At 41.8% G+C, this 27,482-nt stretch overlaps 1 protein-coding gene across 1 annotated transcript; it reads right to left on the reverse strand.

Moving 5' to 3' along the window:
- Nucleotides 1-258: 258 nt before the first annotated feature.
- On the reverse strand, nucleotides 259-21,828 carry LOC104317299 (fructose-1,6-bisphosphatase isozyme 2). Its single transcript, XM_009918069.2, has 7 exons — nucleotides 21,542-21,828; nucleotides 18,676-18,838; nucleotides 17,671-17,763; nucleotides 12,389-12,529; nucleotides 11,032-11,169; nucleotides 4,830-4,949; nucleotides 259-992 (listed from the first exon to the last, which is right to left on the reverse strand). The coding sequence occupies exons 1-7, from the start codon at nucleotides 21,712-21,714 to the stop codon at nucleotides 798-800; spliced, it is 1,023 nt and encodes a 340-aa protein (XP_009916371.1). The 5' UTR covers nucleotides 21,715-21,828; the 3' UTR covers nucleotides 259-797.
- Nucleotides 21,829-27,482: the final 5,654 nt, after the last annotated feature.

A 27,482-nucleotide genomic window follows, 5' to 3' on the forward strand; every position in this document is an offset into this window, starting at 1 on the left:
CAGTATAATGTATATAAAAGGGCAAGCTTCAATCTGAAATGAGAACCTTTCTAAGTAGAAAAAAAAAAGGAGGTGTAGCAGTCACATTGCAGCAATAGCTCATCTTCTGTTGCAGAGGGCAAGGGATAAACAGGGAATAGGCATGATTTGAGTGTCACATCCATAGCAATGGCTTATTGTAATTTGTGCCATTAAAGCTTACCTGTCTAAATAGCACAAGGCATTTTCCTGTTCTTATAAGAATTGAAATACCCTGGCAACATTGCAGCCTTTTTATCTTTATTAATTACTGAAGACATATATAATTTGGAGCTTAAAAACACTGTTTCAGACAGCATGAGACTTTTGGTCTTCTCAGGGCTGTCAAGATAAAAAGCGACTGCAACAACACCTCTGACAGAAAATCCAGATAATGGCATTGCGAATATTGATGTGACAATCCTGTGTCAAACAATGCCAACCATGTAATATCAGATGTAAAGCTTCAGATCAAATGGGGGTACTGACACAATCCACTTCCTTTTGTTAATATTATATAAAATAAGTCACTTCTGTTTAATAATCAGGCCTCTGTCTCTACTTTTGCACTGCATAAATCAGAGTTAAAGGATTTTTACGTTTGTCTGCAAATGAAATTTTTGGTTTTCCCATCAACCATTCTCACTGTTTTTCTAGTTCTCATAAAGTAGGATTTTCACTGAGAGATGGGTGCTAATTGCTAGAATCCACCATCTTGAAAGGTACAGCTTTTCCTGTAGATTGAAGACAAACGAGCAAGGTCTGATGTGGAGAAGCCTTTAGCTGCTCTTCTGGTGTTTCTGTACACAAGCAAGGTATTCTTGCACGTCGTCTGGAGAACCAAGGATAAGAGGGACTCTCTGGTGAATACTCTCAGGTTTCACGTCCAACACCGCCTCAGTCCCTGTAGTTGCTACCCCACCTGCCTGCTCAATGATGAAAGCCATAGGGTTGCACTCGTAGAGAAGTCGGAGCTAAAAAGAAAGAGGGAACACATGATTGCCTTTGGGGGAAATTACACCAAAGGACTTACAGGAACCTAACCTTCCTTTTGTGATTTTGGAAAATTTTTACCAAACATCAATTGACCTAGATAGCAATGTCTCTCAGTCTGCCCTTCCTTCTTCCCTCTCCCCCTCTCACCTCCCTTTACACCTTCTGTTTTGAGGAAGAGTGTACTGACCCTGCATCCAAGCATCACCACCGTTGTTCCCAAGCTGACATACTGATGTGCAGCACCAGTGAAGCTGTATTTTGTCAAAAAAGTCAAAAGTAGCTGTTGGGCCCACAGACATCAGCAAAACAGTTAAGACAGCTCAGTTAACAGTACCGGGAAAGAAAAGCCCAAATCTCTTCTCATGTACAGGCTTTATGTGTTACCTCAAAGCTTGGGGTAATCACATTGTGTTTGGTCAGGATATTTTGGAGTTTGAAACTTGATGCTCCCAGTTTCAAATTTCAGGATTTGATTGCTGCTCTTCAGAAACGTGAATAGATATTAGTGGCCTGAACTCCTCCGGATAGTGACTGTTTTCAGAAGTAACTGCAGTAACTATTAAAAGCAAATTTTCCCTTTTGGTATGGAGGCAGTTTTGGTTTGGACCTGATATCTGTTCACATCTTCAAAAATGTTTTCTCTGGGGTGCCTATGGTCCGGTGGAATGCAGACTTATCTGGCACATGCCAAAAGTTTCTACATTTAAAAGCACATAGATGATAGCTGGTTATTTTTTAACAGACATTGTTTCTGTACGTTTAGTTGAATCTTTGATAGTCTTTGAAGCACTCATGTGCGACAATGTTAGTACATACTATGTTTAAAGGGCTTTTCACAGGTGCAAAAGAGAGCCTGTTTTCTGGGGAAAAGGAAACGTGACGGAATGCAACTGTATATAGACAAAGAAATGGGTCGGTGTCCTGGTTTCGGCTGGGATAGACCTAATTGTCTTCCTAGTAGCTGGTATAGTGCTATGTTTTGGGTTCAGTATGAGAAGAATGCTGATAACACACTGTTGTTTTCAGTTGTTGCTAAGTAGTGTTTAGACTAAAAGTCAAGGATTTTTCAGCTTCTCATGCCTGGCCAGCAAGAAGGCTGGAGGGGCACAAGAAGTTGGGAAGGGACACAGCCAGGGCAGCTGACCCAAACTGGCCAAAGGGGTATTCCATACCATGTGATGCCATGCCCAGTATATAAACTGGGGGGAGTTGGCCTGGGAGGAATTGCCACTTGGGAACTGACTGGGCACAGGTCAGCAGGTGGTGAGCAATTGCATTGTACATCACTTGTATATTCCAACCCTTTTGTTATCATTATTATTATTATTGTCATTTTAAAATTGTTTTTTTATTGCTATTATTATCATTATTAGTTTCTTCCTTTCTGTTCTATTAAACTGTTCTTATCTCAACACAGGAGTTTCACTTTTTTTTCATAATTCTCTCCCCCATCCCACTGGGCGGGAGGGAATTGAGTGAGTGGCTGCGTGGTGCTTAGTTGCTGGCTGGGGTTAAACTACAACAGTCGGACACAGGACTTTACTACCCATCATTCCTTTATCACACTGTTTATAATAAAACCATGATGTATCACAAACTTAAATAGTGCATATTACCTTCATTCTTATCTTTAAAGCCCACTGAAGTGCTACTTCAGGTACAAGGACTCCATCTGGCAGGCAACATAGGACCAATAACCTTCATTGCTCCCCTCTAGTGCCTGGCCAACTTTTGCATCATGAGCCAGAAAACAGCAGTGGTACCACTGTGGAACCATGTGCTGAGTTTCTTCTTGCTTAACTGTGACTACATGGCTTAAGGAAAACAGTTTTCCTTCAGCTAGTGGTGCAATTGCACTCAGGGGTCTTCAGATGGTCTCTGTCTTCAGATAGTTTTTAACATTCTTCACCTAATAGAGAACTATAAGCCTTAAGTTCATAAAAAAATATTATTTAACATATCTGATTTGAAAAGAGGATCTGTTTGGCTGGTTCTGCATTGCTTATTAAGCATTTTGTTCTCTTTCTTTAACTTAAAGAAGGAGCACTGTATGCTGGGGCCTACATGCATGTCATTTACATTTGCCTGAAAGCCTTTGAATCAATTCCAGTGACATTTGGTTCCTCTCAGCTCTCTATCCAAGTGCATAGACTGTCTTTCAAGGGAATGATGATCAGGGCACCTGCCGCAAAGGCATTATCTCTCCAACAAGAAGAGTTTTGTGTGAGAAGAACTACATACACATGCACTCTGAGAAGGAAAGAAGAAAACTTTTATTTGTAACGATAATACAGTTTTGCTTCTTTCATTGCTTTCTCTACTATGGGAGTGCAAGATAGATGAATCCAGCAGTCAATGTAGGCTAACTCTTGCAGAAATCTTGATTTCTATAAAATTATATAAGTGCTTTGTACATTTGTTCTTTTGTCCTATTTCTCATCTTTTCTCTTCAACAATGGTTTAACACAGATTTCAAAACAAAAAGTTTAATTTGAAGAGGCCAGTCAGCAAACCCACTTCTCTCACACACAGCAAATTCCTTTTTTGTCTCTTGCTCTGCTACACAAACAGATCAACACTATTTAATGGCGGTTTGGTTGGTTGGGTTTTTTGGTTGGGTTTTTTTGGGGGGGGGGGCGGAGTGTTTTCTGGGATGATGTATCAAATATTTAAATCAAATTTGCCTGGACAAACATGTAGATATTTTCTGTTGTGTATTCTGAAGAGAGTTCTTTTCCTGTTCTCCTTGTTTCACAGACCACTTGGATCTGCTGTGTTTATGATAAATACGTGCTCACCAGGATGGAATCAGTAGTCCTCTGTCCCTAGACATCAGGATGTTCTGATACCAGTGTGGGAGATAGGGCAAGTAGTTTTATGAGGGCAGATTCCTGTACATACCAGCCAAGGATACAAAAACATTTGAGTAGAAGGTTTTAAGTATGGTATTGACCAGGAAAGAAGAAGGTCTTGAAGTCAGAACAACATGACTAATATATTATGCATTGAGCCATTTCCTAAGGATGACCTGCAGGTTACTGGTGGTCCATATATTCCATAGATCAGCTGTATAACCAGATCTCTTTTAAAATATATTTGTTAAGAAGTTTGATAATCAGGGTATATGGTGTTACAGGAGAAAAGTTGAGGCTGACTGTGGTCCATGGCCCAGCAGATTCAGGGATTCACTGCATTGCATTGCATTAAGTCACAGTCTGTTTTGTACAGGCATCCAAATGGGAGTGATCTTTTCCCAGAATACTGATCTCAGCATGCATGAAACTCACCATCCACTGACAGAGTTTTTCAGATCAGTTAGTAGAAGCTTGTGTTTGCAGGGCTTGTGATAGCAAGCTCAGTACATTTTGGAAACGTTACATAGGCAAACTTGGTTGTCTAACATTGGACAAAACCCTGTCTGGAGTTCAGCATATCCCACCTGGACTCTAGTTGCCAGTATAAAGTGTAGAGGTCTTCCATAGGCCTGTGTTGTATCTGCCAGTTGTGGTTAGGTATCTGGATGGGTTTCTATGGTACTGGAATGTTTCTCTTTAGATAAATGAATAAAGCCCTTGCAGTGAAAACCATTTTAGTAGTTTGTAATATAAAAGCACACAGGAAAATTTCTGGCCTAAATTGGCAATTGCCCGAATTTCTTGCCAATTCGATTGCTGACGATCACGTCCATTAATAATTTTCTCCAGGGGTGGAAAATTGTTATCTGTTTATATATCTAAACTATTCCTCTACATCTCCAGGAAAACCAGAGGTATTAGGTTGACTAAGTTCACTAGAGAGTAAGTAAAATGATTTACCTTTCCTTTAGGACTCTTCTGATTAGCAGGGTACATGAAGATCCCACCATACATCAATGTACGGTGAACATCAGCTACCATGGAGCCCACGTACCTGGCACCATATGGGGAACTGCCATCCTGAAAAACATAAAGCATTATATCTACCAGGCTAGACAGCTAGTAGCATGGCAAAATGTAATTTTGTTATAAAACAGGAATCAAAGCTGCTTAAATCAATGGCTGCTTATGGACACTGTACTGCCTAAACCAGCCTGAAGATTAGCCTTTTGTAAGATGTAGTGATTGTCTATGGGGTTCTAAAATAAGCACTTTAAAGAGCTGCACTCACAGTATGGAAACCAGGGTGCCTGTAATTTAAGTGGACAATTTGGTATCAACCCCCAGCCTGTGAAAAAAGGAAGGCCTGCAAACAGTGTGTGAAAACTTCTTCACATTATCAGAACAATGTACCCATTTGATTGCTGATCCTTCACTGGTTCCTAAACCAAGTCATGAGGAGAGGTGTCACTTTTTGCTACACATCCCAGAGGACATTCCCAGAGGACTCCAGCTTTTTCCTTCTAGCTTATTTGTCAAGTTGTAAGATTGGTCATAGCATTCATTCTGCAGCTTAGTTTGGGAGATAGCAATTCATTAATGAATGTGGTTTTCCTTGCTTGCAGCTTAGAAATTAATTTTGTTGAAGGAGAGGTCATTTTAGTGAGAGCAATCAGGGAAGTATTCATATCAGTCTCAGGTTTGCTGATCATAAAAATGGTAAGGTAGGAAACATAGAAGACAAGCAAGGTGTCTTGCAAAAATAGAAGTTATATACACCAAATAAGTTCCACCTGAGAAAAGCAACGTGTCACCGTACCTTTGTGAAAGAGAGATACACAATACAAATGTAAACTGAAGGAAAGCTTTCTGAAGCTACTATGCCAAGAAGTCTGTTGGTCATTTAATATCTCTCACTCTGTCTTCAATGAAGTAGAGGAGGAATTTGCACCTTCCCAGAAAATTAATAGAGGATGGGACTTCATGCACATTTAGTACACATATATATTTGTGTATTGCAATGCTACAAGTTTGAAAAGATCTCTGCATGTTTTTTCTGCCTGGATCAGTTGTCTAATAAAAGATCTTAGTGCTTTCTATAAAGCTCTCCTTGTGCTGATACTAGATTGAGAGAAATAGATAGAAAACTTGTTCAGCAATGCTAGCTCCAAGACCTTCAGACATCACAAGTTAGTCACCCTTCCCAGCAAAATCATGAGATTAGCTGGGAGAAAAAAAACCACAAGTGGGAGGAAAAAACACAGATAGAGAAAAACATCATTATATTTTGAAATCACTTTTTCAAACTCTTCCATGCAACTGTGAGGTTTTGATGTTTACTCTCTTTTAAAATGGGAAAAGATTCTTTACACAGTATAATGCAACACAACAGTAGGAAGTTGAGTCCTAAGCCACTAAATGTAAGACTTGGATATTTGATACAGCCGGTAGTAAAATTGGAACAGAGAACTGTTCCAGCTAAGGTAACAACCCTTGTTCAACTGTAGTTGTGCTGTTTTCCATGCTTCTTTCTTCTTGTACACATTAGGAGAACTGTTGAAAATTCAGAGGAAAACAATACAAAGTATGAAAGACTCAATGGGTAAGACACAGCCTGGAGCTTTTATAATTAGTTTTGTTTAAACCTGGCCCTATTATTTCCAGGGACAACTGAACAATACTTTTAAGTATTTAATCCCTTATTTTTCACGGCTTACCATCAAATAATTACATATTTAGACTTCAAATGATAGCTTTTGCATCTCACAGCTGTTTGCACTTGTGACTTTGCAACTGTGAAAATCTGAGTTCAGAACAAAACACCTTATGAGGTGTTAAAGAGAGACCAAAGCAAGTTTGCAGTTTAAGAAAAGACAATTTTCAGGGAAAGATGTGATTATAGTCTAAAATTACCTTCAAAAATACAGTCAAAGGAAGAGGTCTCTTTCATGGTTTCAGAAGGTGATGAAGCAAGTCTTAAGAAAAGTTTGTTAAACATTAAGAAAAGTCATAGCATATTGACCGTAAGCAGGCCCTGAAACAGACTGCTAAGGACTGCTTCTATTATCAAATAAGGAGTCTAGAACCCACATGTATAAAATTTACTGACCATGAGCTGCACAGCTGAGCTACCTGTGTACAAGTCATCAGATACATTTGGGACATGCTAGATTTCCTATTCACATGCAGGTCTTTTACACAATTATGTGTACATGGACAGTGTTATGTGAAGCTGATGAGATGCCACTGACAGTTTTAGTTGCTTCTTACCCTAATAGAAATTCACCTGCTAGAAATACAATGCTGAGACTGTGCTGAGAAAAATACAGAAGAGAAAGTCCTCCATTCTGGTACAAATATCACTTGAACCACAGACTGAAATAAAGTTTTCACTTCCCTTCTTAGCATCCAGCTACCTCCATGGGAGGAATAAATAGTCCTTTCAGTTACTAGAAATGTTACTTCTTGTTTCTCTAGTTTGGTCACTCATGTATTTTTCTTACAGATGAGAAAGTTAATAGGTGTTGCATGTGTGTTGCCAAATTGCCCAGGCTTTCTTCTCAGACAAAATAACAGAGCATGAATGCTAGGGAGATTCATCCTGAGTTCTGAGTAATGATAATCTGTGTGTTTGCCTAGTGAGCACTTTGCACTGGTTCAGCTGATGCTAATGAAACAGTTGGAGAACCTTGATGTTCCCTTGGTCGGTGTCCATGGTGTTTGCGTAAACTTGTGATTGCTCTTATTTTCACCCTTTCTGCTGCTTTTCTTGCTTAACCCAAAGGAACAAAAATGTCTTAGATAGGTCCTGTGATTTTTTTCTTCACAATGTGATAGAAGTCACTTTTTTACTTCTTTATTCTACTCATTTCTGACAGTTATGTTCCTCCACAGCAGAACAGGACCATGTTTTTCTTGCATAACTATGATGACTAGGAGAGTGGGGGGAAAAAAGTCTTTACTACAGACTACAGCAGCAACACCCCGCATCCCTCACTCCACATACAGATACAGTGACAAAAACAGTGGGTTTATTAGCTTTTTTTATGTCACTTGGGCACAGCCAGGCCGGCTGGCAGAACAATGCTTCATGCTGAAATGTGCTGTTGATGATAAGTTTTTGATGGCATTGCTAATACAAATCCTTAACCAGGGAGTCTCCATTGCATGACTCTCAATCAACAAGCTGTGATGAGACTCAACTTCTCTTGTGGCTGTAGGAAGCAAAGATAAAAATAAGTAGAAAAGCAAAGTATGACAATGCCCACAGCATGTTTCTGAGTTCTACCAACAGTAAGCCAGTGCCAGCTAAAGGCTAGGGCCCTGCAAGCATTACTGGAAGAAAAACCCACTTTGGGAAGGAGTTAGAGTCAAATTTGTGCAGAAACAATTTCTGGCCCAGCAGTGCCCATTATATAGTGCAGACTGGAGTAAATGTGTTGCATTACAGGCAGCCTTGCAAACAGCAGCTTGCTCTTCAAGACAGTTAAGCAGTAGGATATTTTGTGATGCTTAACAAAAAATCAGCTTTACTCTGGACTCTCATTCCAGAAAAGACGTGTCTAGACAAACATTTCCCACTAAGATCTGTATAACAATGGTAGGAGATTTACAGCTGACCGGCAGAACAGCAACAATTTTCTGGTGTTTTTAGTTTGGAATTGATGCCTTAGGTGAATGATGGTCCACAAGAAACTTTGATGGTCAACATGGCTTTGTAGTCTAAACTGCCTGATCTAGGATGCTGTTGTTAGATAGTAAGGGAAAAATCTCTCCTCTCCACATAAACGGTTGATCTGTAATATTTGGTTGCCAATGACAGAGATACAGTACTTGGGACATGTTGTGGAGAACATCCTACTTTGTTTGCCTGTTTTATTTTTAACTTTTCAGTTTTCTGTGGCAATGTTAGAGAGTCATCTGAACAGTCTGTTGACCAAGAACCACAGGAAGGAGGAAATAGAAGTAGGATCAAAGGAAAAAAGGGATAAGAAAGTGGCAAGTAGCTGAGATTAATGCTGAGTCTCTTGGCTTCTAGTGGCCAGAAGGCCATAGGGTGAGAGTGGCCTGCCTGAGTAAGAAGGCACATGTCAGTTCCTCCTGAAGTCACAGGCAGAGGGTGTCCAGCAGATACCCCCCACTGCCCTTCTGTGTGCTGAAGAGAGAAAGGCAAAAGACCAAAGCTGTGTAATGGTCCACCTGGGCACTGCAGGGAAGGAGGGTGGGAGCATCACCAGTGTAGCTGTAGCTGGCAAGGCTTACAGATGATGCCAGGAAGCAGGTTTCATGCTATAGAAAAGTGGCAACACCTTCTTTCTCATGTCCTCTCACAATGCAAATATAATGTCCTTTTTAAATCAAGGAACTGAGTTATGCTGTTTCCAAAACTCGGGTTCATAACAAGCTTTCAGATGGGTAGGGCACTTCCTTGTGCTTTGTGGCCATAACATTGGTGCCTTGTCTCTTCTCACGCAGACAACCCTACGTCTCAGAGCAGCAAAGCAATGTGCTTGCTCAGCATCCCTGAGGAGGCTTCCCCTGCCCCAAATAACCAATGCACTACTGTGCTGCTTGCTTTACAGTAACAAAAACACGTTCTGCCAACTTCTGTTGCGTTAGTGCAACAATACTTTCAATAGGTTCTCTTCAAATGAAGCACAGATTTGAGATAAAATAGTGTTTGCAAATGAGGTTTCTCCTGTATGCCCTAACCTACAGGATTTAGTGAATCACATGATAGAGCTGTCCTCACCGAGCCTGTAGTGAAATAACTCTGGTCTTTCCCCTGAGTTTGAAATCTCTACAGTTTTTTTATAGTTGCCTGGGGTTAACTATTTGTTTAACAGTTTTACTTTAAACAACACTTTGGTGGTTTGCAAAAACACAAATTAATAAATCCGGTGTTAGTGCATTATAATGAACACATAGCTCAGCAGCATAACGTGAGCAGAGTGAGAAGCACAGATCTCCTTCTCTTTCCCAGCTGGAGGAGTTTTCTGCTTCTCTCACAGCTGGACTGAAAGCAGACTTCGAAGTTGCAGAATAACTTCAAATATTCAGAATTAATATATTTAAAATGCTGTGATATGACACCCTCTGTAGCTACAATCTTGATAATGTGGAAAAGAGGTTTTGATAAGAGGTCAGGATTGTAGGTATATCCAATGTAGTAAATTCAGATTTTCAGCTCAGAAGGAGCTTCTCACAGGACTATGGTTTAAACTCTTACTTGGTACAGCACCCTGAAGTTTTCTGCTGGATACACTGATTTGTACATGAGCCCTGTGTAAGTATTCTCGACAATTTACAGCTTAAAAAATAATCCTATGGCTTTTTTTTAACAGGAAGAGCATTACAACGAGTTTCCTGGACAAATTCAGTCCTGAGCTATTCTAAATCATGACATTTTGTTATGACTTACTGGTCACATAACCACCACACTTTCTAGAGAGCTTTTGGCTTTCCACATTGAGAGCTTGTGTTGTGTCCTCCTAGCACTGACTAGAGGTCATCCAGAGCTGTATGTCCACATGAGAAAGTTCATCAGACATGGGATGTTCTCAGCTTTACGTCTCTGAGAGATACAGTATAATCCCCTTAACAACAGAATGTAGTGAAATTGTGCCTCAGACCATTGGCTTTTGTCAGTCTATGGGTTGGTTTGTGCTCCATGTGATGCAAATAGACAGTGTAAGAGTGATACTGCATTTCTCAGATGCAAGCATGTACAGGAAGGAGAAGGTGATGCCACCCAGATCCCTGCAAGCACCTTCTGGGCAGTATGTGGAATCGAGCCCCAAATGCCTAGCTGCACATATGACTGAGCTGCATATTCAGATAAGCTAGAAAACAAGGGTACCCCCACATGTTGCTAGCACAGTTTCAGAGCTTTGTTGAAGAACCTGGTTCTTCATATACAGCACATTTTCCTCCACACAGTGACAAACAAGCTATGAATTTACTTACTGAAGTCTTAAGTCATAAAAGACATCAGGGCACTAGAAAAAACCAGACATATACCCGAAATGGACCTGATGGCATGAAAGGCTTAGATGGGGCTGAACTCAGTGAGGCCTTCAAATCCTTTTCCATCGGTCAGGACTGCGTGCTTGCTAGCGCGCCAGCGCACAGTACATTGGGTACAGTGCTAATATTTTCTTACCTCAGGGAATTTCTTCTTTTGTAAATATTCTGTCATTGCAGGATCAAAATACTTTGCATAACCTTCATTGAGACTATATACTTTCCCTTTCTTCTTGATTTTAACATCTCTGTCCACCAAAATAAATTCACCGAGAGCCTACAGAAGAACAGGATAGACCGGCTATTAGCAAGCAGCAGAAAATTTTGTTGATTTTCCGTAACAGTTGTCACACTAGACAAGGCAGAAACACTAGCACAGCTTGGTCCTTTCAGAACTAGTCTTGTGTATGACTTCACAGTATTTCAAAGAGAGCAGCAAGCACAGAATCTGCATTAAGTTCATGAAAACTTGTCATATTAGTACTATAAACAAAACCCAATTTGACTCTATTAGCATACCAAAAGAACACTAGTCAGCCCTGAAAGCAGATGGATTGTGAATCTCTGTCCACAAATCATAAGGTTACAAATTAAGAATGGCCGTCTGATCTTTGAACTTTTCTTGCCTGTCTTGCCTAAATATCTTAAAGTGAATGTGGTCGGCCACCCCCAGGTGTTGATGTCGGCAGGTTGAGTGCAATTTCCACCTTCTCTTCCTCCGTCTCTAATCAGAGCAGTTCAGCTCCCAGTTCCTCCCACTTGGAATGAGACTATTTATAAAGGTTAAAAGGAGTTTTGATAATAATGTATCCTCTCATCACCACCCCACCCCACCGCATCCCCACCCCCCTCAGCCCCCCCCTCCATGTTTTGCCCACATCTAATGCTGGTTTCTCAAATGAGCAGTGTTCTTCCTGCATTCCTCCAGCAACACTTGTTGGGCTCCTGGTCTGGGCACTGAAGGGTGGCACATGTCTGATTGTATGGGTATGGCTGTGCTTTTGCAAATTGTTGGGTATGCAACTTAGAGGACGTAGACATAAAACTAAATTGCACTCAGGAAAGAAGACATCACTTTGCATGAACTGTATCAAAAAATGGTCCTTACCCCAGGCTAAACACTTAACATGCTGAGGGTCTTCTACAGACAGAAAATGGAAGAACAAGAAAAAAGCAGAGTCTTTTAAGTGGAGGCAAAGACACTGTTCAGGGTAAATTTTTTAAGTGTTTGTAAACACCAGCAGTCTGGTTTGAATGAACAGGGTTTCAAACACTGTTTAACTCTCACCGAGTGGAAAAATCAGAGGTATTGCAACCCACATACTCGTGTATTATTAAATACTTGTAAGGTGGAGGTGGGATGCTCCAGGATGTGGGTGAAAAAATGAATTGTGTATACTGCCTAGATTACAGAGACAAGGAGTAAAGAAATGAGTAAACCCACGCATGGAAAGGTCTAAAAGATAGTGGGAATGTGATTAACACCACGACTGTACCGGATCGAGCATGAAGCAGTCCACTCCTTGCCCCGTGGAGAGGGCTACCAGTGTAGCACTGCCGTACAAGGCATAGCCTGCAGCAACAATATTGCGTCCGGGCTGCAAAGCATCTTTTTCAGAGGGCTCGTTGTCTGTTTCCTGAGGAAAAATTATCGTTGGACTGAAGGTTAAATTCTTATGAGAAACAATAAAAACAACACTTCAATAGTAATGTGGGGCAGATTTCCTTTTTGTATCTATGCAGGCCTTTGAAACCACTAGTTCAGGGCAAGTTTGGTACAAGTATGTACTCGTGCTGGGACAGGACATTGAGAGTTTGTTATTTTATACATGTCATGCAATCAATATGATACCTGCAACAAAGCTGATACCTTAGCATTACAGCCCAGTCTATTAATTCAAGATCATCAGAAATCTGAGACAGAACAGAGGTACTAATTTTCTGTCAATGTAAACATAAGCTATCATACTGACACCCCTCAGAGGGAATAACTGTGAGGTGAATGCAGTTATTAACATTACAGAAAAGTTGCTTCCAGTAATGCAGAATAAAAGGGTAGATGGTGCAACACAATGGAACCAAGACTGTGCATTTGTCTTGCTGGTGAACAGATGGGTAATTGAAGTGATATAAATGTTCATATTATATATAAAAGAACAACTGCATTTGCATGTGTAGTGTGTGAGTATGTGCAGGTATGTGTATATAACTACACAGAACATTCACACGGCATTTTACTTCATGCTTTTAATCAATTTCTGGCTTGTGTTTTGATTTGGCACTTTGGTTATCACTGAACAACAATAGCCCAAGGAGACCTGATGCAAATATTTCCAGCCAGCTCTGGGGGTGTGCCTCAGCCACGGCTTACAAGAGTTTGACTGATGGGGTAAGAAAGGAGAACAGCCAAGAGTATTTGGGAGGACTGGCTCCAGCCTTCACCTCCTGGGACTACAAAGGAGGTAGGGAATGCTTGATACTAACGTTTCTTTAAAAGCTTGTCTGTTGTGGGGGGTCTTCTGTGGATGTTTTGTTGGTTGTTCACAAGGAATTAAAATGAGAACCCCCTCAGATCCTTTCTTCAGAACGTGGCTTAGCATTTTGTTGTTCCAAACTCAGACAATTCCTCAGTGACTGCATGGGCTTAATTAGATTGAGTAGCAGCTAAATAGAAATATCAGGTCTAGCCAAAAATATCTGGTTAAAAAAATAAAAATCAGTGGAGACTCTTTTGTGTAGGAAATAAAATTTTTGACGAATATTGAGTAAATTCCTTAAAAAATCAAGAATGCTTTCCACAGATATTTTCCAAAGGAAAACACTCCTCCTCCAACAAACAGAGAAATTCTCTGCTGTGCTGTGTGGCAAGGCACTTTCCAGGTGCCCATCAGGGTCCTAGCAAGGTGGAAAGCTAAGGGTAACCTGAGGATCCTGTTCTTTGATGTATGCCAACATCTAGACAAAACTGAGATGTGGGACACCAAAACTACATCTTTCTTGGCATATGAAGACAGTAATTCCACATCAAAATGTTTTCATTTTCAGCTGGAAGATTTTATTACTTTTATTACTTTCGCTTACAGTTTTTAGCTGTATTTTGCTCAGAATTTTTTATTATTATTATTCTGCAAAGTTATTCTGTGGAAAAAAATCCAGTTGCCAACCAGCTTTTCATGGGAGCTGAAATATAGCATGTACAAATATATTTGGTATGCAGTCTTTTGGAATTATTCTATGTCAAGCTTCTTATTCAGAGAGGTTATAATGCACATAATGAAGGAAGACTAGTTAAAACCCCTGTTTGTATATTCCAGAGCTTTGAATACTGACTGCTAGTGGCTAACCCTTTGCTAAACAATCTTTTACAGAACCAACTGTTATGCTGTACATAGCATCTCCTCTTTCAAAAATGTATTGCCATGGTACATACATCTCAACATCAAAAGCAATGGTTGCCTACAGTAGACTAATTATTTGCAACATTAAATGCAGAATTAAACATACATTCACACAACTATTTGCAAACATATTATAATTCTCCTAGCTTTTTGTATGCTTTCCTCATTAAATAAAGAATAATTTTGTATAAATACAGTGAAGAGGTTTGTTTTATAGAACATGGTGTATATACAGTATACGTAACTGCTGGTTACATATGTTATTGATTTAAAATACATTTTTCTGAGATGAGCTTTTCAGTCCTACCTCTTAAAAGCATTTTCTATGTTTATATGTCTGAGAAACCACATATTTATTGACTATTCTGAAAAAAATAGGGGAATTCCTCCCTCGGGAGACGGACAGTTGGGCAGAATTCACTTGTTTTTCCATCTGTGTTTCCAAGAGCCAGCTTCCAAAAGGAAGGAAAAAAGCTCAGCCTCAAACAAACATTTTGCAGAGCTTGTCAGAATGCAAAAAAGCTAGAGATCAGCTGATAATTCTTTGTTAGGACTGCAGGAGTTTTGTCCTGCCAAGTACCATGTACTGTGAAACAAACCAGGGAATTAAGCTGGCCAGTAGACTCTGATAGCTGCTGAATATTTTCACTTCTTTCTGGTGCACAGATGGATTTCCTTTCTATTATATTTTGACTAGGAGATGGCGGTAGTGAAATCTTTTTAGAAGTCCTTATGCAAGGTCCTGAAATAGGCAGAGGAACTGCAGAAAAGCTCTGACAAGCATTGACACAGTCACTTTGGCTCATTGTTGGTGTGAAGCAGATGAAACAAGGTCTACAGAGTCTGGCTATAGGGGTGGCCTCAGGTGATAGCTGAGTGTGAAGATTTTTGCATGTATGATTTGCCCACATCACATGAAGGAGTTCTAATCAGCACTGGGAGCAGCTCTGGAAGGACTTGGTTTCCAGGTCTCCATTTGTATCACATATTTCATGAGTATCTTTTGCATTTGCCCTGAATTCTTACAGCTTCTCCACAAGGGACTACGTGGAGGGGAGGACATTGTCCTCATGACAGTGCAGGGGAGGAAGTAAAATAAACCTGAGGCATTGGGCAAAGTTACAAATTAAAACCAGAATGAAACAAAGCAGCAGAGTTTCATAGCGTATATGTGCAGTATGAATTGAGAGCTGTAGATTCAGCTCAGTGGCATGAAAAACTGGGAAGAATCGAAGCAAAAAATATTTATTGCCACGACATCCTGACACACCAGCAGCTGAGAGCCCCTCAGCTGCAGTGACTGTCAAGGTCTTATCCCTTGCTCTGACTTCTGTTGATTCAGCAAAGCTCATCCCTCAGCCCCACTTTTCTGACGTTTCTTGTCTTTTTAACTACACCCCCCATGCTTCAGAAAGCAAAAGCCAGGTGGAAAATTTAATAAACCTAATACGGTATTTATTTCCCGGTCATTTTTGCTAAGAAACTGATGCAGTGCTTTTCTGGCAGGAGGCAATGGTACCTGCCACCGTTTTAATGGAAAGAATTATACAAGTGAAAGTCTGTAAATTCAGCATTGTTTCTAACTTACCAGGGAAAACTGGCAAGTTGCTCTTGTAATTGACAAACTGTGCTTCATCCTAGCAGCAGGGTTTTCACTTGGATATGAAGCATTGGTACAAAGTAATATAATTTTCTTTTTATTAGCACTGAAGGGTATCCACCCACATGAAATCCAGTCACTTAGAAACAGTATTTACAACAAATATGTTAATATATATTAGAACAACAAGAAGTATGAGAAGATCAGAAAATGAACTGAAAACTTGAGGTTTTGGGAATGACAATTGTTATTTGGGAAATGTTTCTATTCTGAAGCAGAATCCTAGGGGAGACTGGGCAGTCTATGGTCTCTACACACATTAGCAGGTGAGTTAAAGATGGTAGAGAAATCTAACCTGTATTTCAACCTGCTAAGCTATGTTAGTCACGGTGAGCACTTGCCTTTACAGCCAGGCAGAGTAACTTAACACAACATTTCTAAAGAGAAAGCTAATGTTTAGTATTTGTAAGATGGTGCTTGCCACCTTTAAGAACAGTGGACAATGCAGCTATTGCCTACTGTAACTGTTGGGAGGTGCTGTAGTCTTTTAGGCTATCTTTAGAGAGATAAATGAAAAGGGTAGGGGCCCCTTTGCTTACCATAAGGGCATGTGGCATGGATTGCATCCATACAGCTAAGCTCTCATCCCTGCAAAAACCAAGGCGGTAGATGGTACTGGAGGTAGTCCCTGGGCTGCTCTTTCCACAAGCCGTACCCAGGCATCGTCTCAATGTTGTCTGGCCTGGGCTGCATCTGTGACGTGAGTTTGCACTAACCATTAACAGTGTGGACAGCCATACGCCAGCACTTGGCTTGTGCCATGACCCTGTTGAGATTGTGCCATAACTATGTGGTTTGCTAGTAGATGAATATTCTCAACAGTGATGATTAGTGTATAGCCTACCAGAAATCTAAAAAAAGAGGACTAGCCAGTTGAAAATGATGAGTTAAAAGATGAGAGCATACTTTAAAAACGTATCTTCATATGTTTGAATTGTAGCGCCTGAATCTGCAAAGACTTCTTTGCAGTCACAAGAACGGTAAATGTTGCTTCACAACAGTAATGGCTGAGGGTCTCCCGTAGTCATATGACTGTGAGCTCAGGCTTTAGGAAAAACACCAACTGCTGGGAGATTAGCAGTCGAATCACAAGACTTGGCATGACTCTCACTATTAATGTTTGTTAGTCGGCTGCGCAGTTGCTGTTCTGTGCAGCCCCACGGGAGCAGACGTGCTGGCAGGGCCCCGGCGGCTGCAGGTGACTGCTTCCTTCAGCCTCAGGTGGCCTCCATCGGCTTAGACACTCCCCTCCATAACAGGCATAGCAACTCGCACCAGGAGGCCACCACACTGCTAACCATGACACAGTCCAGGCAGTGACTGTCAGCCCTCCCCAGTCTGTACCCAGGAAGACAAATTGCTGTCATTCGCAGGCACCGCGACACCCCTCAGCTTTCCTGCAGCAAGTAAAGCACCACTTGAAGGAGCTAACCGGCTGCCTGATGGTGAGAGGGTTTTATTTAAGCCCCTCTGTGTCTGGAGAGGGGGGGAGTGCTGCCACCTAACAATTTCATGGGGCTAAGTGTCCCCTTTCTGGGAATTTAGGCAGCATTTTAGCACTTGTGAATCTCAAGTGTTACCTCTTCTACTGTTTCGAAAGCTCTGTTGATCCCAAAGACACTCAAAGGACCTAGGAAAGAAACTGAGCAAGCTGATATACCCAAGACATTTTGCTTTCACCAAGTGAATCATGCCATGTGCATTTTGTTCATCCTCTTACCTTTTTGTAGATAGCAAATATTGTTCCTATTGGTGCCAAGCAGTCTATGTTGGATGAGCCATCGAGGGGATCAAAGCACACCACATATTTACCCTAAAACAGAATTGGCAAGGGAAGCATTAAACGATATGTAGTCTTGCACTATTATTTCTTTTTGCTTGACAAAACCCATGTTTTATGACTGCGTTTATCCCTTCAGGCATGCCTGACACGGCTTGTCAGAGAAGGCTGCACTGTTGGCCCAGCTGGCCCTGCAGCACAACACCCGCTCCCTGCAGGACCTGCCAGAGAAATGGGAGAGGGCACGTTTCTGCTCAGACAGCACAAAATCTGATGATAGAGAGGAACAGCCATCTGCTGCCAAGCAATGCAAGAAATCGCTCAAAAGAAAAAGAAGTCACTCATTCTGGAAGCCAGCATCTTCCTCAAGTTAATATGTTTTGTTTTGTTCAGAATGAAAGGATTTGCCTGTGATGTGAGATTTGATGATAAGAAGGTGGAAAGAAGATATCTTGGGGAAAGGGTAGGTTACGTCAGCATGAGCAATATCTTGCTGCAACAGGATCTCTCCTGGGGCAAGCCTGATGAAGCAGTCAGGTGTTTCCTCTGGACGTGTAACATAAACCCCAGTTCGGCCAGCCTCTTATCTCATTTTATCTTGCCTAAATATTAATGTAATCCAAGACCGTTACACGGGCAGGCAGGGAATGTAATAGTACACTTACACCTGGGATCTGGGGTGTGTTAACAAGCTCCAAAATAATTATTTCCCCTCACCTTTACAAAACTTTAATAGTAATTTTACCCTCCCCATCTCCTTTAGCTGCTGAAACCACTCCATCCACCACAGTTACTACTCAAAACAATGCAGTAATGGTGCAAATTTCCTGAATTCCCCCGGGAAGGGTTGGGTTTGGGGCCAGCCCCAGGTTTCATACTTGAAACAAGAGTGCCACCTGCTGCTGCCTGAGCCGATAACCCCCTGAAGGCAGGAGCTGCACAGACCCGCTTCTCTTTCGGGGTGATGATGGCCTCCTTGTTCTCCTCCGTGACCAGGACGCAGGTGCTGTAGGAGGACTGGAGCATATTAATCACCAGGGAGTTGGATAATACGTCCAGCTTCTTCACTTCATCACCAGTCACGTTCACAGTGCCAGCTATACCAAACCTACAGAAAAGTAAAAATGTCAAGAAACCTGAGGGAGGCCAATGTTACAGGTTTTTAGGAAAAAAAAAAAAAAAAGTCAGGGCGGCTCCTTCCTCTCATCTTCCCACACCTCTAACCTTTGGATTAAACTGCTAAGATGCATTAGGAGACAGTTCCTGCTGCTGCTGGAACATAAAAGCGTGCATGAGAAAGAGAAAGGGTGATGGCATTCTTTTTTGGGCTTTACCAGCATCCTTTTGCTCCTGCTTGGATGGTCTCCAGGACAGGACCAGGGCCCACAGCCCGGCTGGTGGGTGCCAGGCTTCCCTAGCAGCCCCACAAAGCAGCTGGCATCAGCTTTGAGGAAGGAGAAGGGACAGTTAACATCTGCATTGTTTTCTGCCACTGGCTGCTCAGAGCTTTGTGACGGTCCTTCAACCCACGTCCACTCAGTCCCCAGCCACGCCAAAATCAGAAGTTTTAAAGACACCCACAGATAATTCCCCATGCTGAACTGTATCTCAGGATCAAGGTCTGTTTTATTTGGTGATCCTCAGCTGAATTAGAATGATGCTTCCATTCCCTATACTGATTTTAGCAATATACTAATGATGTACTATATCATAATGCATAGTACTATATATAGTAGTACACGTATTTCTGAGATTGCTAGTTGAGGAAGCACTGTTTAGACCTAATGTACATGGTCTGGGCATCTTAGAAGTATAAGGGATCATACAGGGAATAGATACATCATTTTTATTCATTATGGGGGGGAGGCAGAAAGAAGGGGAAAGGGGTAACTAATTAGTCCCTAGGATACTGGTCAGCAGCAGGCCTTAGTTGGGGGCAGGGTAGGTTTTTTTTGTCTTACTCAAAGCTCAAAGCTGCCTGAGCTTTTCAGAATTACTGAGTGGTTTGAGCACTCTCTTTTGGAGTGCCAAGTCTGAGATACTGGAAAGGACCATGATTTTCAGGGAGTGCTAAACACCCATTCTCCAGTTAGTGCATTTTCAGGCACATTCCCAGCTTAAGTCTATGGCTTGGGAAAAGGTCCTCCTTTACTTTTGAATGGCAAATTTGTTAAAAATATATGCTGAGCTCTTTAACGTTAAACAAGTCACTTCACAGTCTCCTGTTTAGAAGGGCTAGAAAAATCAGAGCTCTCTAACTTCACAGATGCAGATGTAGGCAAGCCAGTCACCGTGATTGAAAGTTTACCACGGGCATTTCTGAAATTTCACGGTTAGTTGCAGTAATTTGAATGGCGCAAGTTACTCACTTCTGTGTATGGATACTTTAGATATTTCTCGTTCATCACCTGAAGCTTTTGTTTGTAGAAAGAGACATTTGCTCCTTAATGGATGTTTTCTTTCTGAAGGGAAGATTCATCAAGCACAGTAGGCGCGTGTTCTGGCGACTAGGTGGCTATTCCACCTCTAGTCTATCAAACAGAGGTTCTCCCCACTTACTAAGTACTTCTGATGTTGCATACTGAAAGATTAAAATGAGATAAAAGCAACTGTTTCTCTAAAAGTCAGGGAGGCAAAACAGCTCAGCTTCACCTAGTAAGTACGAAGTATAGTTTAACAGTTAGGGCATAGGAGCCTGATGCTGCTGTTAACTTTGAGTATGTATCATGTCCTCTCTACATATGATGGTCCCTGCCTGTAAAGTGAGGGTGATAGTACTGAGACATTGAATTCATGATTTACAAAGATCATTGAGAACCTCAACCAAATAGTCGACAGAAGCACAAAAAGAACCAGAGTGTCATACATTTTGGTGTTTCCATGGCAAAAAAAATTTAAAAAATTTACACTTACACAAATATATTTCCTGTCTTTTTTATGCATGTATACATACGTACATACACAGGTATGTACAGAAACAAATATTTCAATACATAACAAAACCTGTATATTTTAAATGCATAGTTTTATTAGGATGTTCCAGCTCTCTGAACAGTTTCAGATAGATCACCATTAAAAGAATGACACTGATGTCCATTTCACCTTGCTGTGTGAGGAACATCTCGGTTCATACCAGGCTTTGCTAACGCAATTCTTTATTCCATTTGCTAAACCACTAGATGTCAAATTTTTATGTTTGTTTTTCATATAGGGCTTTTTAAAACTCCCCACCTGTAACTCTGCTACTACTTGAGGAAGGAAGGGGAAATGCACTCATGCATGGTAACGCATGTAATTTCTCCCAGGGCTGTTGCTTTAGACCATTACTTACACTGCAGTCAGGCAGAACATCAGCTTCCCAAGATAAGTCAAGCCCTGAGTTGCACAGCTCAGCACCAGGCTTGGATGTTAGCAGAAAATATCATGGTGTGATACTCTGCATTAAAAATACCATGTTGTGATATTTTGCAAATTCACAGTAGATTTAAGAATACATCAGTATCAACATTTACAAGGGATAACAAGGTGAGCAGTGCATTGAAGTTCTGACTTACGTTTTTAGATTAAAATATTACAGAACAGCAGTTAGTTTAAATGCCTATCTTGCACCCAATATCAAAATGCTCCAGAAAGAGAGATCTCCCGCTTCCCACTCTTGATAATCCAGGCTCTGACCTCACGCCTACAGTCACTTGGCTTAAAAAAGACATTTTGAATGTATTTATGAATCCCTGCCCACTCCCCAGCCTTGCTGTGCAAGCAGCTGTCTCTCTACCTCCTCTTCCTCCCCGTATCGCTAGGTAGGACTCACATGTGGGCAAGGCCTGCCTTTCTGACTGCGGAGGAAATGGCCTTTATGGCAGTCAGCATGGAGTTGAGCAGCTGTGTCAGCTCCCCTGTCGCTCCTTTAACGCGGCGTCCCTTCTCCATAACAAATCGCGTGAGCGTCAGCATATCCGTTTCGAAGGGGGTTTTGTCGGACATTTTTGCTGGGTACCAGAGTTCCTATATTCTCGGCTGGACGAGAGGCTTTCTTGCCACGCTGAGATCCTGGGTGGCTGTTTTATTTTGAGGCGAAGCTGTTGGCTGCGTTGCTGGGCAGAGTTTAAGATGTTTCTGAGACCATGTGATTGAGTGCTCAGAATAACTGCACCCCAGGCTGGCTCCACCGCCCCGCTGGGATGCAGGGAAGGAGCCTGAGACGGGACTACAGCTGAGCAGCCCCTGCTCCGCTGTCCTCCCCACGCACTGAAATTAGTGATGTGCAGATCTAGTAACATATTCTAATTGTGCGTTACCCTGCTTATAATGCAAAGCTCGCGCTGGCCACCTAGCTGGAAACTGCTTTCCTGTAGTTGCCACTCAGCAACGAGCTCAGCGTAGCCAAGGGAAAGCGCGCAGTTTGCAAGGCACCAGAAATGAAGGCATGGGGCATCAGTAACCACGCGTGCCATCGTGCCCCGTGGCAGAGCACCCACCACGCTGTGACGCCGGGCGTTGAAGTTCCCTTCCCATATCACCTTAGTCCCTGCTTGCTCACCCTCTTTTGGCCTCTTCCATGGAGGAGGGTTTTGAAAGTGTATGGCACATCCCAGGGGAATCAACAGGAGACGCAGGGTGCATCTAGACATGCATTTATTTAAGATGTTTTATGCTGCTAGTTAGTCTGCTGCAATCCCATTTTAATGACTTCATTCCTAGTCTGGGCTACTTGTAATATTACAGGGCTTGCATGAATGAGAAGTAGTGGTGAGCTGTGGCTTGATTGGTTACAAAGTAATTGTGTCTTCAGTAATTTACAAATGAAGCTTATCTGATTTAAGCATATCTATGTCATGACTCACAAAATGAAAATTTACATCAGCTTTGGTATTGTAGTGCACCATGTAAATAAAGGCATGTCCAAGTTTGCAATTATACTGCCAGTAACTCCTTACAAGCAGTATACTTGGATCATAATGGTGCTAATGTGAAGGTAGATGGGAATGTCAGTAAACTAGGTACCTGCTATCTGGAACACTGGAATTACAGATTTTAATTACAGCACTATCTTCCCACTCAGATAAGGCAGTAAGAACAATTATATGTTGTAGCCTTCATTTTACTTATTAGCAGCACTGTCTTGTTTTTAAGCAGAAGATCTGGAAAGCCCACAAGCAAAACAAGAAAATCTGGAGTTAAAGAAGAAAAGTTTCATTGAATTTCATTGTTATCATTCACTTAACCCAAATTACTGCACTAAAATCATGCCAGGAAGACAGAAACAATATTCAATAACAAAACATACACCTAGCTTTGTTTTTGTTAATAGGAACTGCAGCTGTAGGCAGACATTTTTTTTCCCTCTGCATTCCCTTTTTAATCTTTAGCATTTCTTTGGATTTTCCTAAAAGCATCTTTTCACCTATGAACAATACGTTACTTGGAGAGTTGTAAAGGGATTTGAATGCTAAGGTTTTCTACTTTGAAACTAGCCTCAAACAACAGTCGTAGAAACTGACAGCACTGAACAAGTACAAAGCAACAAGTACAAAGACACAGTTCAGTGCTGCTTGCATCCCATGTGTTTAGCTTTGGGGATATATCTCAAGTCTCATTCTAGGGAGGAGGAGGGACTGGCGAGCAGAACTCCTCGGGTGGAGCAACAGGGAGATTTTGCACTGCGTCCTCTAAGTGAATGGTGGAAGAAGAAAGTGAGCTTGAAGATTTCTTTTCCTCTTTTCTACCACTGTGATCTAGCTGAAAGTATACAATACCATCCATGTCACGGGACAAATATTCCAGAGCACTTTTTGCCAGGTTAGGAGACTTTCTTTCTTTGAACAGAGTTTGTACAAAACCAAAATATAACATATTTAGGGAGCTGTGGGATAGCACATGGTGCTATTAATAAAAGAAGGGCACAGGTTTCACATTATACATGCAAACAGATCTGCTGGCTTAAAGTACAGCCATTACATTCTGCACATTATTTTGTCATCATGGCAGTTGTCAGCCTGGCTGGTACCAAAATGCTTTCAATGCAAAATCTCTCTGCTGTGTAGCTAGAATACCATCAGGATACCCAATCAATTTAGCAAATAAGAAATGGGGTGGGGGTGGGCCTATCGCTTCTAACATTTATCAAGGCATCACATGCAGATCTTCTTTACTGTTGATTCCAAGTGATCTTTTACACTGGTCAAAAAGACAAAGTTCAGATCATCTTCTAACAGAAAGCTAGTTTGTTTTGGAGTTAGTGGTTCAAAGGGTGTTCTTAGAGCTAATAAGTTCATTATTTGCCTCCTTTTTTTTTTTTTTCCTAAACTGAAAAATCCCCATATGCTATTTACAGCTACTGGATACTTTTTAGTATGTATAAAGCACAATGCTTTGAGCTGCAGCTCAAATAACACTCCTTCAGTAAGAACTTAACTTACACTAATATGTAAAGAACACAGACTCTACACCCAAGCTTTCCATAAATATTGCAACCAACAGTGGAGCAAGAAGAGAAATAAAAGAATAAAACTTGGGTAAAGGCACAAGACTGGGTTGCATGAAAACTTTACCCTGTTTTGATAAATACTGTGATCCCAATGTATCATAAAAACCTGAATGATTAAACTGAATGATTAAGCTATAGAAATAATTACCATTTAAGGGGGGAGGGAGAAACCAGATTGTTTCAAAAATGTGTGATGATTCTTTGTAAGTCTGAGAACTGCTCAGTAATAGGGGTTGGAACAGCATAGAAAGGTTAAAAAAATAAACAAACACCTCAATTTGACACATCCGTGGGAAATTTGCCCTCTCATATAAAGATTACACAAGAGCTCTCAGGGATGGTTCACACTTCCACTGGCATGTAGGTTAGCCCTGTGCCTTAAAGGTGACACCTTGTCTAACTGATTTGAAATGTTAGTTGCTTGGACGGTGCTGGCTGAAATTGGAGCCAGCGACCTTTCACCAAATGCCACAGTTCAGCCTCTGAATGGGGCAGTGGGTAGTACCGCAACGGGGACTGAAGGCAGACGCTGCAACAAACCAACCCTGGTGCAGGGCAAGCTCTGGAAAGGGGGCTGTGGAAGGAGACGACTGAACAGTTCTCCCCTGCTGGTGGCTACACAGGGATGCCATTCAAATGTGGGCTTACATATTACAGATAGAAAGCTAAAAACCCAGCTCAGAATGTGAAAAATGTTAACTATAAAATGTCAGCCTACAGGCAAAACCAAAACACTGGAAACTGACCTAGCAAACATGGGTGGTATTGCCTTTCCTTCTATAACCTTTACCTACTGCCAGTATGGTGTCTTAAAAATAGATATATGCAGCCCCAGGATTCCTGAAGAGGTTGAGGGCAGAATACAGCCGAGAACTTACTATAACTAGACAAAAGTGGCTGCTGTGGATACCGTCTGTCAAGTTGTGCCAACAGACTACTGAGGCACTGCAATCCAAGCTGATACACAAAAAGCCAGAAAAAAGCTGTAAGTGCTTCTGACTATTCTCTGCTCAGTGTATTAAATAAAAAATTGCATCCAGCTATAGCTCTGGGGACAGGTGAAATTAAAAACTTAAGATCTAAAAGAGTTGTGCATGACAACAACTGTCATGCACTTTCCTCTAGGAGTAGCATTCAGAACCTCAGAGAGGCTTAGAGTCCTTCTCAGCATGCTGCCTGCTATAGCTGATTTAGTGAGCTTGGAGCCTTTTAAAGTGTGATGGGGTATGTGCCAGAGCCAGCAAGAAAGGAAATGCTCCAGATAGGAATATGCAATTCCTTTGGGAAGTGTTTCAGTGTGTGAGGTAGGAACTTCAGCTGCTCTTAGCACCTTCACTTGTCAAAACAGACAGACTTGCTGTTTCTTTTGAAATCACAACAAAAAGACAAAACAGCTGCAAGGATTTTTTTTTTTTTTTTTCTTTTACAAAAGCAAGAGCATGACCATATCCAAGTGGCTGGCTGCTCACATGAAGAGGCACAGAAAGCAGCATTGGCCCTAGCCCAAGAAAGAGCAGCCCATGAAGAAAAGCCTGGTCCACAGGAGTCCCCCAGCACACGGCTGTCTGGTCACATGAAGTCTTCTCCCATGTCACAGCACAAGACTCACAGGTCGAGGTAGTAAACCCTCTTTTTCCAGGCTGGCACCCAGACTAGCAACAAGGGCATCTCACTGGGAGATGTGGTCTGAGCCTTCTCCCAGAGGGGAATTAATCAGAAATTAGACAGCATACCACATGGTCGCTGTTTGTGGGTGCCTGATTTTGCTGGTGCGTATCAGGCAAAGTACATAAGCCATGGTCTGCTTGTTTCCCAGAGTAGAGTTTGGCCTACAGAGGAGCCAGATCCTGCGCAGGGATAGACTTAGGCCCTCACAAGCGTGAAAAGCAAGTGCACAAACAGAACGAGAGCTCAGTGGAGATTTCCAGGATTGTCCCAATCCTTTAAGGGCTCAGGTCCCTGAAAGCCCTGCCTTCACTAACAAAGCCTCATCAGAAACAGCATTTTCAGCAGAAACTAGGCCATTCAGTCCCTACCAGAAACACCTTGTCCTCTGTTGCTTTGGAGAACAGATGCATGTATATATATATACACCCATCTAAGGTTTGTCAGTATGCCTCCAACTGCCCCAAACACAACCTCTGTCAGAACAAGGCCCCCCAGGTTTTTTTGTGTGTGAGCCCTCACAGAGCATGCCTTCACACCACGGCCTCTAGGTTCCGCCCCCCCCCCCCCCTTTTCTTCTTGTTTTACAAGAAGAACCAAGCTTAGGCAGGCTATCCCCACTGGTGTGTGCAAAATTCTCAGACAGGCAGGTTTATAGCTCATTGCACCCATAGACAGGGTCTCCCAGACCATGGCTTGAGCGAATGTTCAGTGGCAGTCTACCCAACAGCAACATCCACATATCCCATAGTTTGAGTTTGGTGAAGGCAAGTGGGCAGTGAGAAATGTCAGATTTGGACTGATTCAAAAAGTTTGTGAGCCACATCCATAAACTGTACCCAGACAGGTGGACAGCCCATCTAGCTTCCAAGCACTAACATCATGTTCCCAGCAGCATGCTCTGAATCAGCATATTAAATGTCAGTATGCTTTGTGGGGATCTTCACAACCTACTTCTGCTTGCGCAGCAGAATCCTTTTCCGTGGTAATGCACACTCCCAAAATAACACAAAGAACATCTGGTGGGGGTTGCTAGCACCACACATGTTCATTTTTTTCATCAAGAAAGCAGGTTAATTTCTGGCAAAGATAGCCAGCTCATCACAGCAGTATGGCACCAAGCTGTCTACACATGCTCCTTATCCGATTCAAAATCCACCTCCAAAATGTCATTTTCCACCCTTGTGTAACTGGATCTCATACAGTGCCAACTGGCAATATTAACAGTACGTGTCAGAATTAACATGCACTAAGGTACATGTTTCACAAACGTTTAATTCTCAGTCAGAATAAGCCCACACTGAAGTACAGTCAGTAACTTCTGGGGCCTAAAAACAACATGTGACGGTGTCCACATTAGCATTTATATTTATTGCCAAAGAGCTAGAGACTGGTCTAGGAAAGGTCACTCACAGTAAGAGGCTGCAGAGTCTTCCCCCCAAGATTTCTGGGAGAGGACAGAGTCAGATACTCTGGTGATAGTCTGTAGCTTGTCTGAGGAAGTTGAATCTTCCCCTAGTTACTGAATGTAACACAGTATTTCCTTGTAGCACAGTGGCTTTAGTGTAATCACAAATGATAAAAGAAAAGGCAAACATAC

Source organism: Haliaeetus albicilla, chromosome Z, assembly GCF_947461875.1.
Source record: "Haliaeetus albicilla chromosome Z, bHalAlb1.1, whole genome shotgun sequence".
Classification (NCBI taxonomy): Eukaryota; Metazoa; Chordata; class Aves; order Accipitriformes; family Accipitridae; genus Haliaeetus; species Haliaeetus albicilla.

What these genes read in the sequence shown, in the direction of transcription:
- LOC104317299 (XM_009918069.2), bottom strand. Translation starts at nt 21,714, where the DNA reads ATGTCCGACAAAACCCCCTTCGAAACGGATATGCTGACGCTCACGCGA. An exon ending in TCACCCCGAAAGAGAAGCGG is followed by an intron (nt 17,764 to 18,675) that starts GTCTGTGCAGCT and finishes ATTCTGTTTTAG; the next exon opens with GGTAAATATGTGGTGTGCTT. An exon ending in AGAAGAGTCCTAAAGGAAAG is followed by an intron (nt 993 to 4,829) that starts GTAAATCATTTT and finishes CTTTCTTTTTAG; the next exon opens with CTCCGACTTCTCTACGAGTG.